Genomic DNA, 17,923 nt, shown 5'->3' on the forward strand with positions numbered 1-17,923 from the left:
TCTCTGTCTGTTTCTCTGTCTGTCTCTCTGTCATTCTCTTTCTGGCTGATTTCCTCTTTTGATTTTCGGCATTATTTCTCCCTGTTCTCCTGGAGCGACCATCTTTGTTTACCTTTCTTACAGTTACGTCACGCTGATCAGCCAGTCATCCTCTCTTTTGTCCTCTCTGAAATGAAAGGTTTTTTTTCAGTAAAATGTTTTCATCTTTTCTCTCCATCACCTTATTTTCACCCTGCTCCTTTCTCGCCTTTCTTCTTCCTGATTTTCTTCTCGTTCTTGCTCAGTTTTATTCAATGGCATCTAGAGTTTCAGCATGACTGCCCACTACTGGTTTTAAATTAATCACCTCCTTAACTCCTTTAGTGTTGCAACAACAAATGACTATGCACATATACTTGTCTGTTTGAGTTCTCCCCTGTTCTCCCTCTAAAATGACGGAAATTGTGAAAACAATATTTAAGACATCCAAACTATGAGGTGAAAAGCTGAAATGTTCATGTTTGAGGTGACTGGATTTGCCTTTTTTATTGGATGTCTGTTTGTAATGTACTTAAAAGTGTGTGGTTGAGTTTCATTTAAACTCCATGTTGCAGGTATCAATGGCAGGATGTTTCCCTGGTTTAAGATTTCCTTGAGAGTTGGGAGAGCTTTTTCTGAAACTGCTGACGTTAAGGCTCAAGGCTGGGTTATTAGTCAAGACCTTAATGAACATTGCTATCTTTAAAAAAAAAAAAAGAAAATTTCATCATGGCGTTGACAAGTCCCACATGATGGTGCCCTCTGGTGGAAAGGGAAAAATGATCTGCACCTGCTCTTGCAAGCCTTGGGAGCCTTGGATCAGGTAGTGCAGTGGGCAGAGAGGTGGGGTTTTAGGATCTCTGCCACCAAAATGAGCAGTGTCCTAAAAAGGAATAGTCCTGATTTAAACCTGCCAATGTATGTTGGTTAGAGAGGGCCTGTAGTCAAATGTCTGGGTGTACAGATGGATGGAAGGATAACTTTCAAGACCCATGTAGAAAAAGTAATTTTTAAGTGTGAAAAAGAAATGCCATCCTCAGAAGCCTTGCAGGAAGTGACCATGGGGCTGAGAGGGGGTCCTCATCTAAGATATCAACTCTGCATTATGGGTGTGTTGTGTTTGTGTTTGCTGCCAGATCCATTCTTAGTAAACTGGATACAGTTCAGGAAAAAGGCTAAGGTCCAGGAATTTGTTGTGGAGCTTTTATTCTAAACCAAGAGAAGCAAACTGGGGCTCTTCTATAAGAGTAAATGAAGTACAAATGCATCTGAAATAGATCTATCCCTGCTTGCACACATGCTTCAGCAGAAACTTCTCAGGTGGTTTTGCTTGCAGATATGTACATCAAATGCAGAATGAATATACTCAGCTTTTTATGGATGGGTTTAGGGACTCCGTCTCCAGGAAAGCTGTGTTTGGTACGTTTGTATCTGACCTTCAGACTCAACAGAATGTCCGTATATCTGATAGATTGTCTGTGTTCAATTCTGCAAGTCTCTGGGCCTTCTGGTTGGTTGGGGGCAGTTAAAGGGTTAAACCCTCTAAGAGTGTCATCTGTTCTGAATGGAGGTTTTGACGCTGGCATTAAGGGCAGTCATTATTTGTCCCTGCAGACATCTGGAAAGGCAGAGGATGCAGATAAAATTTTGCAGAGAGGAGTACATGGTTTCAGCGAGGCTGAGACTGGAGCTATGTGGTCTGGACCACTATCTGAGAGTTCTAGGTAAACCCTGACGGTTTGTGTGAGTGTTGAAATGGTCATCAGGATTTTGTGTGTGAAAGACAACAACTGTTCAGCAGGCTGTTTGATCTAGGACTCTTATCTTTCTCCTTTAAGGCCGGCCACACACTAGACGATTTTTTAATCTGAAACAATTTTAAAACTGTGGGAGACCACAGACTTCAGGACAATTTACAAAGATTTTTCATCTTTAATGCTCTGAATGCACACACTAGAGACTCAGCCAGACTGTCGGATCACTGGAGACCACACACCTGCCGACCTGCCTACAACCCCCTATGCTACGACCTTGCGTGATCCTGTTACTTCAGAAAAAACAAACATGGATGTCTGTCGATACCACCTTGCTGTCCCTTCACAACAGGCTGTCCTGGCACGTGTTACAGGTGAAGCAAAAATTATAAAACAAGGAAAAGATTCAGGATGAATTCCTGGCTGGAATTAAGGTACAGTTGTGTTCATGTTTGTGAGCGGTGAAAGTACATATGATCCGTCTGGTGACGCTACCCCGTCTGCTCGCTCTCATTGGTTGTTGTAGGTACTCCGTCAGCGGCGCTATGACCTAGAATCATAAATATCAAACATGTTTGTTTACGATTCGGGGTCTGGGAGGCTATGACATGATTTGGAGCAGTAAATGAATCATGTTGACACCACACACATGCAGGCTACTCAGACAAATAATCGTTTGTGACGAAGCTCCAGTCAGTATACGCCCCCATAGTCTTTGGGGGTCAAATCTTGCCTAAAATCAGGCTTGAAATCCTGTAGTGTGTGGCCGGCCTAAGTCTATTTTTTTCCTCTTAAACTTTCAGATAGTGGAGCAGCAGTGTTAATTTCGTCAACTAAACTAATGACTAAAAATGTTTGTCGACAGCTTTTTTTTCCCCATGACTAAAACTAGACCAAGACTAACAAAAATAGATCTGTGATGACTAAAGCTAGACCAAGACTAACAAAAATAGATCTGTGATGACTAAAGCTAGACCAAGACTAACAAAAACAGATGTGTGATGACTAAAACTAGACCAAGACTAACAAAAATAGATCTGTGATGACTAAAACTAGACCAAGACTAACAAAAACAGATGTGTGATGACTAAAACTAGACCATTACTAACAAAAACAGATGTGTGATGACTAAAACTAGACCAAGACTAACAAAAACAGATGTGTGATGACTAAAACTAGACCAAGACTAACAAAAACAGATGTGTGATGACTAAAACTAGACCAATACTAACAAAAACAGATGTGTGATGACTAAAACTAGACCAATACTAACAAAAACAGATGTGTGATGACTAAAACTAGACTGAGACTAACAAAAATAGATCTGTGATGACTAAAACTAGACTGAGACTAACAAAAATAGATCTGTGATGACTAAAACTAGACTGAGACTAACAAAAATAGATCTGTGATGACTAAAACTAGACTAACAAAAATAGATCTGTGATGACTAAAACTAGACTAGACTAACAAAAACAGATGTGTGATGACTAAAACTAGACCAATACTAACAAAAACAGATGTGTGATGACTAAAACTAGACTGAGACTAACAAAAATAGATCTGTGATGACTAAAACTAGACTGAGACTAACAAAAATAGATCTGTGATGACTAAAACTAGACTGAGACTAACAAAAATAGATCTGTGATGACTAAAACTAGACTAACAAAAATAGATCTGTGATGACTAAAACTAGACTAGACTAACAAAAATATATCTGTGATGACTAAAACTAGACTAACAAAAATAGATCTGTGATGAGTGAAAGTGACAAAAACCAAGCTTAGTTTTTATCAAGATGACTAAAACATTTTAATGTAATTTTTGTCGGACATTTTGCATTGTGGGTAAATCTCTGTAAAAACAATGCATCTGTATCTATTCTGCCTCTCAGCTGTAGAAAGCAGGGACCCCAGGTTTGGCAGAGAACACACTACCATGATTGGAACCAGATTTATGAAAATAAATGCTTGGACTAAAAAGACTTTTTATGGACTAAAACTAGACTAAAACTAAAAGGGACAGAAATGACTAAAATGTGACTAAAACTAAAATGCATTTCATTTAAAGACTAAAACTAAGACTTAAATTTAAAAAAGCTGCCCAAATTAACACTGTGGAGCGGTGATCAGATTCCTGCATGAAACTGGACTGTACTCATAGAAACGGGGTTAGTACCCTTCCCTAGACTGTGGAGGGCAGCGTTTCACTCTGCAGTGTGCACAGGAAGATCAAGTTAAACTGTTGGACTGGGGCGCCCCCTTGTGGCAGAGGGTCGTTGTTGCAGTGTATCGTTTCCGCTGTAGGAAGACATATTGCCTGCTGGAGCAAATTCTGGAAAGCTTCACAAGAAATAAGATCCTAAACTAACGTGTAACATCACGACTCGGCATCATTCGTATCCTACAAGACACCATGGGTAAGCCTCTGAATAATTCAGAGTATCAGTGAGTATTCAGGCTGTAAAACAACCGACAGGACAGTCAGAAGTCCTGATTATGAAATCCTACCAGGAGTGCTCAGCTAACGCTAGTTTGCTAACTCATTAGCTTAGGTGGCTAGTTAACGATGTTCAACAGGAGTCAGGTTTACCTGCTGTGTACGAATCTGTTACATAACTTTTTAGATATTATGAACCATTCGTGGATTTTAGAATAACGTTCAAGTTCTACAAGTTTTCAAAAAATATCGCAAACATCCGGTGCACTCTGTTAGCCAACTCGAGTAAACTTGGCTAATAGCTTCTGTTATTAGCCCTGTCCTGCATCGTGCTGAGAGCAGTGTAGACAGATCCAGCCTGGGTCCTAACCTGGCTATCATGTAGACAGATCCAGCCTGGGTCCTAACCTGGCTATCATGTAGACAGATCCAGCCTGGGTCCTAACCTGGCTATCATGTAGACAGATCCAGCCTGGGTCCTAACCTGGCTATCATGTAGATATCCAGCCTGGGTCCTAACCTGGCTATCATGTAGACAGATCCAGCCTGGGTCCTAACCTGGCTATCATGTAGACAGATCCAGCCTGGGTCCTAACCTGGCTATCATGTAGACAGATCCAGCCTGGGTCCTAACCTGGCTATCATGTAGACAGATCCAGCCTGGGTCCTAACCTGGCTATCATGTAGACAGATCCAGCCTGGGTCCTAACCTGGCTATCATGTAGACAGATCCAGCCTGGGTCCTAACCTGGCTATCATGTAGACAGATCCAGCCTGGGTCCTAACCTGGCTATCATGTAGATATCCAGCCTGGGTCTTAACCTGGCTATCATGTAGATATCCAGCCTGGGTCCTAACCTGGCTATCATGTAGATATCCAGCCTGGGTCCTAACCTGGCTATCATGTAGACAGATCCAGCCTGGGTCCTAACCTGGCTATCATGTAGATATCCAGCCTGGGTCCTAACCTGGCTATCATGTAGATATCCAGCCTGGGTCCTAACCTGGCTATCATGTAGACAGATCCAGCCTGGGTCCTAACCTGGCTATCATGAGACAGATCCAGCCTGGGTCCTAACCTGGCTATCATGTAGATATCCAGCCTGGGTCCTAACCTGGCTATCATGTAGACAGATCCAGCCTGGGTCCTAACCTGGCTATCATGTAGACAGATCCAGCCTGGGTCCTAACCTGGCTATCATGTAGACAGATCCAGCCTGGGTCTTAACCTGGCTATCATGTAGACAGATCCAGCCTGGGTCCTAACCTGGCTATCATGTAGATATCCAGCCTGGGTCCTAACCTGGCTATCATGTAGACAGATCCAGCCTGGGTCCTAACCTGGCTATCATGTAGATATCCAGCCTGGGTCCTAACCTGGCTATCATGTAGACAGATCCAGCCTGGGTCCTAACCTGGCTATCATGTAGACAGATCCAGCCTGGGTCCTAACCTGGCTATCATGTAGACAGATCCAGCCTGGGTCCTAACCTGGCTATCATGTAGATATCCAGCCTGGGTCCTAACCTGGCTATCATGTAGATATCCAGCCTGGGTCCTAACCTGGCTATCATGTAGACAGATCCAGCCTGGGTCCTAACCTGGCTATCATGTAGATATCCAGCCTGGGTCCTAACCTGGCTATCATGTAGACAGATCCAGCCTGGGTCCTAACCTGGCTATCATGTAGACAGATCCAGCCTGGGTCCTAACCTGGCTATCACGTAGACAGATCCAGCCTGGGTCCTAACCTGGCTATCACGTAGACAGATCCAGCCTGGGTCCAAACCTGGCTATCACGTAGATATCCAGCCTGGGTCCTAACCTGGCTATCATGTAGACAGATCCAGCCTGGGTCCTAACCTGGCTATCATGTAGACAGATCCAGCCTGGGTCCTAACCTGGCTATCATGTAGATATCCAGCCTGGGTCCTAACCTGGCTATCATGTAGACAGATCCAGCCTGGGTCCTAACCTGGCGCTCATAGACAGATCCAGCCTGGGTCTAACCTGGCTATCACGTGAACAGATCCAGCCTGGGTCCTAACCTGGCTATCACGTAGACAGATCCAGCCTGGGTCCTAACCTGGCTATCACGTAGATATCCAGCCTGGGTCCTAACCTGGCTATCATGTAGACAGATCCAGCCTGGGTCCTAACCTGGCTATCACGTAGACAGATCCAGCCTGGGTCCTAACCTGGCTATCACGTAGACAGATCCAGCCTGGGTCCTAACCTGGCTATCACGTAGATATCCAGCCTGGGTCCTAACCTGGCTATCATGTAGACAGATCCAGCCTGGGTCCTAACCTGGCTATCATGTAGACAGATCCAGCCTGGGTCCTAACCTGGCTATCATGTAGATATCCAGCCTGGGTCCTAACCTGGCTATCATGTAGACAGATCCAGCCTGGGTCCTAACCTGGCTATCATGTAGACAGATCCAGCCTGGGTCCTAACCTGGCTATCACGTAGACAGATCCAGCCTGGGTCCTAACCTGGCTATCACGTAGATATCCAGCCTGGGTCCTAACCTGGCTATCATGTAGACAGATCCAGCCTGGGTCCTAACCTGGCTATCATGTAGATATCCAGCCTGGGTCCTAACCTGGCTATCATGTAGACAGATCCAGCCTGGGTCCTAACCTGGCTATCATGTAGACAGATCCAGCCTGGGTCCTAACCTGGCTATCATGTAGACAGATCCAGCCTGGGTCCTAACCTGGCTATCATGTAGACAGATCCAGCCTGGGTCCTAACCTGGCTATCATGTAGACAGATCCAGCCTGGGTCCTAACCTGGCTATCACGTAGACAGATCCAGCCTGGGTCCTAACCTGGCTATCATGTAGACAGATCCAGCCTGGGTCCTAACCTGGCTATCACGTAGATATACCAGCTAACGTGTTGGCATTAACAGTACACAGTCTGGCTGACTGTTTCCTCTGATCACAGCTGTAGTTACAGCTGTAGGTGTGTTTAAACAGGGCCGGTGCTAGCTAGCCTTAGTGGAAAACAGTTTTCTGGACCGATCAGCATTCATCTGAGTCTCCGCCTTTAAAACAGTGTTAGTAGGGCTCAGGTCTGTTCCTTTAGTGCAGTGATCATCAACTGGTGGCCTGAGGGCCACATCAGGCCCTCCACAGCTTTTCATCTGGCCCCCAGAAGTCTTAAAATTCAGAAAATGTGAGGAGTAAAACCATGTTCTGCTATTTCCTTTTGTAGAATTACCACAGCTGTAAAAACAGCGTAAAACCAGTTGAGATTGGGATAATTTTCTCAGACATATCTTGATGTTTGATTTTCATAAATCTAAGTATCAGTCATTATGTTACCATTAATACATACGAATCAGCCATCCATTTTTTCAAATCTTTTTTTTCATAATTTTTTGTCAATATTTTTTTTTTTTGTCCGTTTTATGTCTTTTTAAAAAATTATTTTATTGTCTTTTTTTTTTTGAGAGCACAAAAGAATGCTTAAGAATCAACCCGAGATCTGTTGCCTGCACAGATTTCCACCAATCAAAACTCAGCATTTTAGCATCAAACCAAGCAGCAACCTCTGGTCCTGAAAAATGAAGCCGATGCGGAAGTGCAAAAAATTGCTATACCGCGAGTTTCCACTAGAGGCTGGCTGCAGGAACAGCAGAAGTGCTGTCTGTACACATGTTAAACAGTCGGTTTTGACACACGAACTAAACTGGTTTACAGCCTGGTTCAAACACCAAACGTGTCTCATTAGCTAGTGCCTTATTGTGCTCCCACTGTAGGGGGGTGAATTTTTGTGTACCACCATCGCTTGGATTATATTTAGGATGAAAGCTGATTGGTGCGTCTCATTTGATTGACAGATAGCTCGGCAGGCAGAGGCTCTGTTTCTGTCAACCGGAATGCTAGCTAGCAGGCTGACAGGAAGTCGCGCTTAGTGGACAGATGTTAAGTTCGGCTGAGAGCATCAAACGTAGTGACAGCCCTGGTAAAATGTGGCAAAAATACCTCAGTCGCCCCCTTGTGGCAGGCTGCAGTATAGGTGATCTCAAAGCTAAAGGCTGAGTTTACAAGAAAATAGAAATATTTTGACAATAATTTGTTAATTAGACTAAAATGTTTATATTTGTTCCTCTGGAAATCTGCTCCCCAAAGTGTCTTCTAAGAATGAAGCTGGCCCTTCTGTGGTTGATGACCCCTGAAGTGGCCAGCTCTCTGATCTGTCCAACCCTGTTTTCAAACCCAGCCATGACCGTACAGTAAAATGGAGGTTATTAAAGGAGCAGTATATTTAATGCTGTGAGTAGTTAGGTTATGTAGAAGTGTGTTAGGGGTCCATGGAGTAGATCTCTCCTGCTTTCTCCAAAGGTAAAGACCAGCAGAGGTTCTCAACGTTGGGGTCGGGACCCCCTTGGCGGTTGCTAGACACTGAGAGGGGGGCTCCAGATGCCTTAAAAAAAACTAAGAATATCTTTTAAAAGACACTGTTGCCACTTTACACCAAATTTGCCTAATTTTAACCCATTTTTTATCACTTTTCCCCACCAATTTTAACACATTTTTGCAACTTAAAACCGATTTTTGTCCATTTTAAATCCTTTCCACCACTTTTTTTCTGCTTGTTTTGCCACTTCTAAACCAAATCTCTCTCTGCCTATTGTTGGCTCTGTTGACACATTATTGCCACTATTAACACCTTTTATCATTTTTTAAGCCACAATTTACAATTGAATTTGTCCATTTTTGCCAGTTTCTGACTATTTCAGCCTCTGTTTACCTTTTTTTTCCATTTTATATCAATTTTCATCTCATTTTACCAAATTTCCACCTGTTTATGCCACTTTAATACCACTTTTTTTTAATCCCTTTTTACCACTTTATATGCACATTTTTGTCGCTTTGACCCAATTTTGCAATTTTTTGGTTATTTTTCTGCCACTGCCACTTTTTGGCATTTCTAATGCATTTCTGCTACTTTTAAAATCTAATTTCACCACCTTTCCCACCATTTTTTTGCCATCTTTAACCCATTTTAGCTAATTTAATGTATTTTAATTCTGTTTTTAACAAAAGGATTTAAATTTTAAGAGGACTACCTACTACACAAATGAATTAAAATGTGTTTCTTTGATAACAGTGGTTATTATTCAGGTTAAATATAAAATACCACAGCTTCACTTCACAGTGCACCATGATTTTGCTGGCGCCCAGTTTGGCTGGGCACCAGACAGCTCTCCCATTTACCCCCCTCATGGACGGCCTTGTCTCCACATGACTATTCTAGAAAGTTCATGGCTGTTCATCCACCTTCAGGTCCAGTGGGGGTCCCCGGTCTCTGGAACCTTTATTTTGGGGGTCACGGCTGAAAAGGTTGAGAACCACTGCCGTACAGGGCTTTAGTCATGTGACTCAGAGGTGATGATTGTGCTCGTTTTTGCTCTTTTTTGTTTCTTTCTGTAAAGCATTCCTAGGTTTCGTAGGCAAACAAGAGCCTGTATAACCCTGCTAACCCTTTTTGCCACTTTTAATCCATTTTTACTGCTTTAAGCCCACTTTTGCCATTTAATGCCACTTTTTCCCATTTTCCCCACCTGTTTGCTGCTTTTTGCTGGTTCTGTTCACTTTGCACTCATTCTTGCCATGTCTATGCCATTCTTTTTGACAATTTTTGCCACTTTCTGCCCTCATTGTGCCACTTTTCTCCCTATTTTTGCCACTTTTCACCCAGTTTTTGCCATTTTATGCCTACTTTGCCCCTTTTGACCCATTTTGCCACTTTTTTGCTGCTTTTTTGGACCATTTTTGCCACTATCTGCTGTGTTTTGCCCACTTTTTCCACCTTTTTGGTGCTTTAAGCCCATTTGAGTCACTTTCACTGATTTTTCTACCATGTTTTTGCTACTTTTTGACTGTTTTGCCAACTGTAACTCATTTTTTGTCAATTCTCACCCATATTTGCTACTTTCTGCCTTTTTTGCCACTTTTTTCACTATTTTTGTCACTTTTTTTGTTTTTACAATTTTTCACTATTTTTCCAACTTTAACTTATTTTTATTGCCACTTTAACCAATTTTTGCCACTTTTCCTGACTTAGATTGTTGCTCTTGCAAAGATACTTTTCAACAATTTGGCTCTTTGGTTGAGCAGGGTTGAGTAACACTGTTCTAAATGATGATTTTATTTATTAAGGGAATAAAAATCCAAACCTATCTGTCCCTGTGTGAAACAGTAATTTCCCCCTGACCCTAATAACTGGTTGTTCCATCCTTGGCAGCAATAAGTGAAATCAAGCGTCTGTGATAACTGCTGATGAGTCTTTCTCATCGCTGTGGAGGAATGTTGTCCCACTCTTCTTCACAGAATTGTTCTAGCTCAGCCATACTGGAGGGTTTTCCAGCATGAACCGCAGTTTAAGGTCACACCACAGCATCTCAGTCCAGACTTTGACTTGGCATAAGTTGAAACAGATGCTTAGGAACATCCCTAGGTCAAACTTGATTAATATGAAGCGTAATGTGAATGAATACGCCTATCTAAAGTAGTGTTTAATCAGCTGAATATATAAAGTTGTTTATTTTTCTGTTGACTTGGAATAAGCCTTTTATTCATGCATTGGGAGGGTCTCCTCCACCGAGTCCACCATCTTGGATTTTTGCATCTTGCATGTTTTCACAGTACCAAAAAAAGAGGCAAATAACACAAATTATTTTTTTATTTCCACTCGTTGCCATGGATACCATCAGACGTGAGCATTGCATTCTGGAATCACAATGTTTGCTGTTGCTAGTTTTACACACTGCACCTTTTATTAAAAATGTTTCAGAGTCTTAAAGATGCCATAGACCAGGGGTGTCAACCTCAAGGCCCGGGGGCCAAATCTGGCCCATGGAACAGTTAAATCCGGCCCTGAAGTTGATCTGATATTTCTGTTTTAACCGTCCCATCAGTCTGAGCTCTGCAGATTTCCTCAAGAATAAAAATTTGAACTTATCCTGGTGATTTAAGAAATCCTTGTTAAAACACAAAATCTAAAAAAAGAAAGGAGTAAAAATATTTAGATAAGAAGTCAGGAATGTGGGAAAAGAAATTAATTTGTGTTTTCATTTTACATTTTCAATTTAGCATCTCACAATCAGGACTCAAACTTAGGATTTTGACTTTTTATTTCATACTTTGAGCATTTCAACTCATAATTTTGACTTCTCATATAGGATTTTGAGCTTTAAGATTCATAATTCTAATTTTTAAAACATAGGCTATTTTGACCTTTTTAACCAGTTATTTTGTGTTTTACCTCACAGGGTCCAACGTTAAGGTTTTTGCCTACTTGCCGTTCAGGGCAAGTGCTTCCCAAATCTATTGGCCCCATCTAAATTTCTACTTGCCCTGTCCAGGAGGTACTTTTTCTGGCTGTCAAGTGCATACATTTTGCTCACAACATACTTAGAAGTAAAATCCATTGCCTGTTGACTGTGGAAACCAACACACAACACTTCTTTCTAAAGAAAACTGTATTTATTAGCGATGTGTTAGCCCACTGAAAATTAGATTTAACTTTGTACAGGTCAGTGCAATGTGAAAGCTGCACCAGGTTGTTTTTTCAAAGAAATTTAAACTCAGGAATTTCATATTTACAGTACTAATAAGGTAATAATACAATCTAGGGATGCACCGTTCCAGCTTTTCTGGTTCCGATACCAATTCTGATACCTGGGCTTTGGGTATCTACCGATACTGACATATAGATTACTGAAGTTGATATTTATTTAAACTATAAAGTGTTTAAATATTTACCAGCAGTTTGGTGAAAACAGTGCTTCAGAACTTACAGAAATTACTATTCATTTGTAAACTTTAATACCCTGTAGACTGGTAATGCAGCAAAACACAAAGGAAGTGCATCAGAGGTAACCTTCCAGTACAAAACTGTATTACACATGTGTTTTTAACCACATACTGTAAACAAAGAGAAAATAGTGCAAACAACCTTGTAAAAAAGGCTTAGAGCTGGTTGCCTGGATCAGCACCATGGATCGGCCCTTTCCCACTCATACCTGATCCAGCTATGAGGGGCTGGATCAGGCCGATGCCCAATACCAGGATTGGTATCAGTGCATAATACAAACTCAGAAATATTTTTTTCATAACTGATGAAACCAACTATTCTCAGAGAAAAATGAGGTCAGCAAAACACTGACACTAGAGAGGTGGCGGGGTCTGCTACATATGCGCTCTTCTCTTACACACGCTCCTCCGTCGAGCGCATCCGACGGTAAAAAAATACGTATTTAAAATAATAAACGTTTAGATTTGGAGGTTAAAGCCTGTCTTCTTTATGTGGGTAACAGATGTATTGATGTGACCCACCATGAATCTTTACTGATGACAGTGTTTACCTTTATAAAGGTTTGTAGTAGGCCTGTGCGATATATCGGTTTTATCGATCAATCGGATTTTTTTTTGCTAGGGCAAATTAAAAAATAAAAATCTAGATTTTTTGATATTCCTCTGCACTCCTCTTTCTCTCCCCCTCCTTCACCACAGAGACACGCAAACCACAGCATGGCTACCGGCGCAAATGCTGAGTTTTGTCCCATAAGAACTGTATATTTTTGTCAGCTGTTTGGACCTGGTTCAGGTTTGCAGCTTCGGACCTTGAACACACCACAGCACACTGCAATATTTGTTTAAAAGCTGGCAAGTAAAGGAAGCAGCACGACAAACGTGTGTCAACATCTCAAAGACATACAGTCGAGTGGCGAAAGTGTGTCTCACTACGGAACTGACTAAAGCTCTACATCCATCAAACACACACTCAAAGGAGCCCATGGCACTGAAATCTAGTGGTGGTCACTTGGCAGTAAACCAGTATCGAGTAACCAGTAATAATAAGGACCGTGTTCACTTTGCAGAGTGTATGTGTCGGTCTGTTTGGGGCTTTAACACAAGTTGGGCTGCCTCGGTTTGTTTTTGGCTCAGCGCTGCAGTGATTCCACAAAAACACCACTTTGAAATGTGCTTAAACTCCTGACTCTTAATAAATCCATGTTCAGTGTAAGAAACGAGCTGTGGCAGTAAACGACACAGAGATGTGTGAAGAGATGCAGCTGTAAACACTGCACTTTGCAGAAAGTCGCCGGTACCGCTGCAGAAACTTTGTTGAACAATGATAAAAATGCTACTTCCAAAAATCCCTTCACAATAAAAGTCTGTAGCTGTTGATATTTATGAAGGGCTTTTATTGTGAAAGCCCCAACAGGAAATAAAGTGTAGTCAATCGTCGCTTGACTCACCTCAGCATTACAGAAGTGAAACCTTAAACTACAGAAGCAGTAACACAATATTGAACATACAGAAATAATAATAAAAAAACATTTTCCATGTTATGCTCAGACATGAATTCTGTATGCCATCACAGGTTTCTGCACATAATTGCAGCCTGTCTGTGTGGATGTAAATTCTCCTTGCAGTAAAAAGGGGCATATTTGAGACCAAATTACAGCTTGCTCTTACCCAAGAGGAAAATACAGTTGGTATTTGTTAGATTTAATTCACAAAATAAAAGAAAAACATGCTTTTACTTTTTTGGTCATTTACATTTGTTTTTAACAAGGATAAGAAAAACATTGTTAAAATCGTAAATCGAATTTATTGAAAGAAAATTGGGGATTAGATTTTTTGGCCATATCGCCCAGGTCTAGTTTGTAGTTAAAGTTCGTGCACGTCAGCAGACACGCTCAGCCAATGGAGGCAGTGACACACCGCATCTGGCTACTTGGGGCTCTGTAGTAACAGAAACGAGAGAGGAAAATAATAAAATTAATGAAAAGCTCAGAGTCGTGCTTGCCCAATCGGGCAAGTCCTTACAAGTTTTGCTTGCCTGTCGGCTTTTTGAAGTTGCCCCAGCATTCGGGCAACTGTTAATGTCTGACCCTGCCTCATATTTTTAACTCCAAACTGTGACTTCATAATCCCATAGTTTGACCTGTTAGACTCACAATTCAAATATTTGAATCATATTTTGACTTTCATTTCATGATTTTGACTTTCTAATATATTTGCCTTTAAAAACATTATTTTTCAATTTCATGTCTTGACCTTTTTGAACTAGCCTAAGTAATTTACTTGTTTCAGATTATGAGCCTTTAGACTGATCTTTTAACTTTTTAAATGTCAAAATCATTCATCATTACTGCTACGTTTTTTAAAATGTTTTATTTCTGGTGAAATAAGGTTGACAGTTCCTGGTTAAAAAAGTGACCCTGTTAGGCCCTCAGGTTAGACGCGAATCCAGAATCTGGTCCCTGCTGTGACTGAGTTTGACACCTCTGACTTAGATGTCATGCCAGAAGGAAAGCAGGAAGCTGTTTTGAATGTTTGGTGTGAATCCATACTGATAAACAGGTCCTGCATGGGTATAAGGGGGAGAGGATCCAATGGCTTTGACTCCTGTAGCTTGAGTGTCTGAGGCTCAGTCGTTGCATGAGTGCAGCATGGCTCGCTGCAACAGCACTGACCCCCAGGGCCGCCCAGCAGCCCCTCTAAAATCATATATTCCTGTTAAGTCATTTTCATTGTTATTTTCTTTCTCTGTATGTAGGCTGTCACTGTAAATACTCTTAAAAACGTTTTAAATATCCCATCCCTCCACATACACACACTCTTTCAGGACTGCTAATGTCTGTTGTGATGTTAAGTGTCTGTTTTAGTGTGTCTTTTCTCTATTCATAAACTCGGCTATATCATTGAAGCCAGCTGCGCTGCAGCGTCCAGTCAGTGAGTGATAGCTCATAAAGGGCAGGAATCCTTTTTACAGTCTCTCCTGACAACAGGACTGGATTTTAGGAACCCCTGCTCTATCCTCACTCATCCTCAGCTGAAAGCTTCAACTTAAAAACAAGCATGAGCTGAGACCTGGCATGGGATGTGAGCACATCCTCCACTCACATCCAGAGTGACAATGCCAAACTTTGTGTGAAAATGAGCGTACACTTGGTTTTATGTGGTACAAACTAGGGTTGTCCCCATCAGCATTTTTGGCCTCCGATCCCGATCCGATTTTTTAATATTGAATATCTGCCGATACCGAGTCCTGATCCGATACTCATAATGACCTAGATGAGAGTTTCAGTTGTTAATATTAGATATCTCAAACTTATTCTAACTCAGTACAAAAACATAATATCACATTTCTGTTCAGAATAGTTTAATAGCTGTTTCACTTTAGTTATCTGTCAAAAAATAAATGTAAATATTCTCTTAGTGCAGTGTTAGTATTCAATCAGACAATCCAAATCCACTTAAAGTGGTCAGCTGAACGACCTGAACAGTCAAAAAAGTGAACTCTAATAACCTCAGATTCACTTAGAGGTGGTGTAACAGAGTCAGTAGTCACAACAACATGTGAATTCAGTAAATGAATTTTAAATATTATAATTCCACTTAGAAGTTAACGTGACTCTATCAGTAACAACAAAAACTGAACTCAAAAATGAATTAAAAACATCCCAACTCCATGTTAAAGTGGTGTAAACAGTTTAGCTTGAATAGGATCAAAAACATGTGAATCACACAGATTCAAAACAACAATCCTTATTAAAATGTAGCAGCTTAATCTGAGATGTAAACCAAGACGTTAACACTGGAATAAAACTCAAATATCAAATACAAGCACTCTTGTCATCTCAGTGCAGTTTCTAAAGTGCGACCAGAGCTGCTACATCACTTTCCCCCCTCACTTTTATTTCTCAGAGACTCAGCAGTGACATGGACAAACCTCTGAGCTCTAAATGTCTGTAGTGAAGCTAACGGCAGTGAAGTTGCTTTTCTCTAGTATGCTGTCACGTTCTCTGTTGTAAAGCAGTGTCAGTAATGTAATGTGGAGACGGCAGGGCGTAGCGTGGGTCCAGTTTCTCCACCACGGAGACGGGCTGGTTGTCCAATGCGATGAATTCAACCACCTTTTCTGTTATCTTTTTTGCAGAGGTTGTTGCTTCGGTGAAGCTGCCTGTTGCTCTTGTAAAGTCTCCGTATTCCGCTTCATGTTTTGATCGGAGACGACAGATCAAATTTGTAGAATTAAACGCGGCTCTGCTGCTACCACCTCATGAAATGGTCATGTTACAGATACTGCAAGTGGTGGTTGGACTGTTAACACATGAAAGCTAATATGCTGCTGCTGCTGTTACTGGCGCCGTTACTGGCGCCTTTACGGCCTGTCGTAAATTGTGCTCCATGTATGGCAACTGACCTAAATGATCGTCTGGGCTGATCGGATTAAATTGCCAATTGCCGATCAATTAAAAATGCTAAGTATCAGCCCCGATCCAATACATGTGATCGGGATCGGGACATCCCTGGTACAAACGTTTGATAAATGAGGGCCCTTATGTGTGTGTGGGTGACTTCTGTGGGTCTACATTTACCAGTCAGTTAAATAAAATGACCCGTTGATGTTATCTCATGGTCTGGTATTACCTTTGGTTACAGCAGTGTTAGTCCTACCTGGATTGATTTGTGTTCTCTGTGTCTGCTTAATTTGTCTTTTTCCCTTGTCTGTTGCTATCAGAGCCGTCTGCTAGTCCAGCCAAAGATAACTACAGGATGAACCGATACAAGAACAAGGCACTTAACCCAGAGGAGATGAGGCGCAGGAGAGAAGAGGAAGGCATTCAACTCAGGAAACAGAAACGAGAACAGCAGGTATGACTACATACTGATCACCCAGCCAGCAGGTCTTTGTTCTACATTTAATGTTCTAGCAGCCATGTATGCTGTCTCTGAGGGCTCTGACTCTGTCATAACTGCAGCTATTCAAAAGGAGAAATGTGGACGTTCTTAATGAAGAGGATGCTATGTTGGAGAGTCCTCTGGTGGATTCCTACCTAAGCTCTCAAGTCACAGTGAGTTCCCATTTTCACAAGTTAGACCAGCCTTACCATAGAAAATCTGTAGTGTATGTCACATGTTTTAGTAGATACTGGTGTCACACGTCTGCTACAGCCTGCAGGTTTGGAGTTTGCAGTCAGCCTGGTTTAATTCTTAAAAGTGCTTTTGTGTTTGCAGGAAGGAATCATCACAAGAGACATGGTCGAGATGCTTTTCTCTGAGTATCCTGAGCTTCAGCTCTCCACAACACAAAAATTCAGAAAGCTTCTTTCCAAAGGTAAACACACTTTGTGTAGTCACTGAACTAAAATGTGATGCCACTCATGGCATCTTGGACCAAATGCAAACATTTACATCCTGTTTTGCTGCTGTTCCTCACAGAGCCCAACCCACCTATTGATGAAGTCATAAACACACCTGGAGTGGTGGAGAGGTTTGTGGAGTTTTTAAAGATGAGTGTCAACTGCACCCTGCAGGTCAGTTACACATATTTCTGTGCCTGAACTTGTACACAAGGTGTTGATTTTTTTCTCTCAATTTCATGCTTAAAAGTTGCCATCACTCGTTATTCCTGTCATACCAAAGACCAGCTAGAAAGATTTTGAAAATAGCAAGCCGGTATTTCATTGTAATTCACTGCCATAGTTATTTTTAAAGGTGCAGCAGTAGATTTGTGGGTGACTGGACATAGAACGCAGAAACATATTGCTGATTCTGTGCCAGACTCAAATGATCCCACAAGTGGTTTTACTGGTCCTTTGACACACACCAACATGGACGCATGCACATCAGCTTAGGAAGAAAACACTGATACACAGAGGAATAGGCCTAA

General features: G+C 41.6%; 1 protein-coding gene across 1 annotated transcript in view; it reads left to right on the plus strand.

Moving 5' to 3' along the window:
* Positions 1-4,055: 4,055 nt before the first annotated feature.
* Positions 4,056-17,923, plus strand: part of kpna6 (karyopherin alpha 6 (importin alpha 7)) — a 31,470-nt gene continuing 17,602 nt past the window's right edge. Inside the window, exons 1-5 of the mRNA XM_041808283.1 lie at positions 4,056-4,194; positions 16,772-16,905; positions 17,013-17,105; positions 17,269-17,368; positions 17,473-17,567. Of these exons, the coding sequence (XP_041664217.1) occupies positions 4,191-4,194; positions 16,772-16,905; positions 17,013-17,105; positions 17,269-17,368; positions 17,473-17,567 (426 nt within the window). The 5' untranslated portion in view covers positions 4,056-4,190. The remainder of the gene's footprint in view (positions 4,195-16,771; positions 16,906-17,012; positions 17,106-17,268; positions 17,369-17,472; positions 17,568-17,923) is intronic.

Source organism: Cheilinus undulatus, linkage group 16, assembly GCF_018320785.1.
Source record: "Cheilinus undulatus linkage group 16, ASM1832078v1, whole genome shotgun sequence".
In the NCBI taxonomy this organism is placed as follows: domain Eukaryota; kingdom Metazoa; phylum Chordata; class Actinopteri; order Labriformes; family Labridae; genus Cheilinus; species Cheilinus undulatus.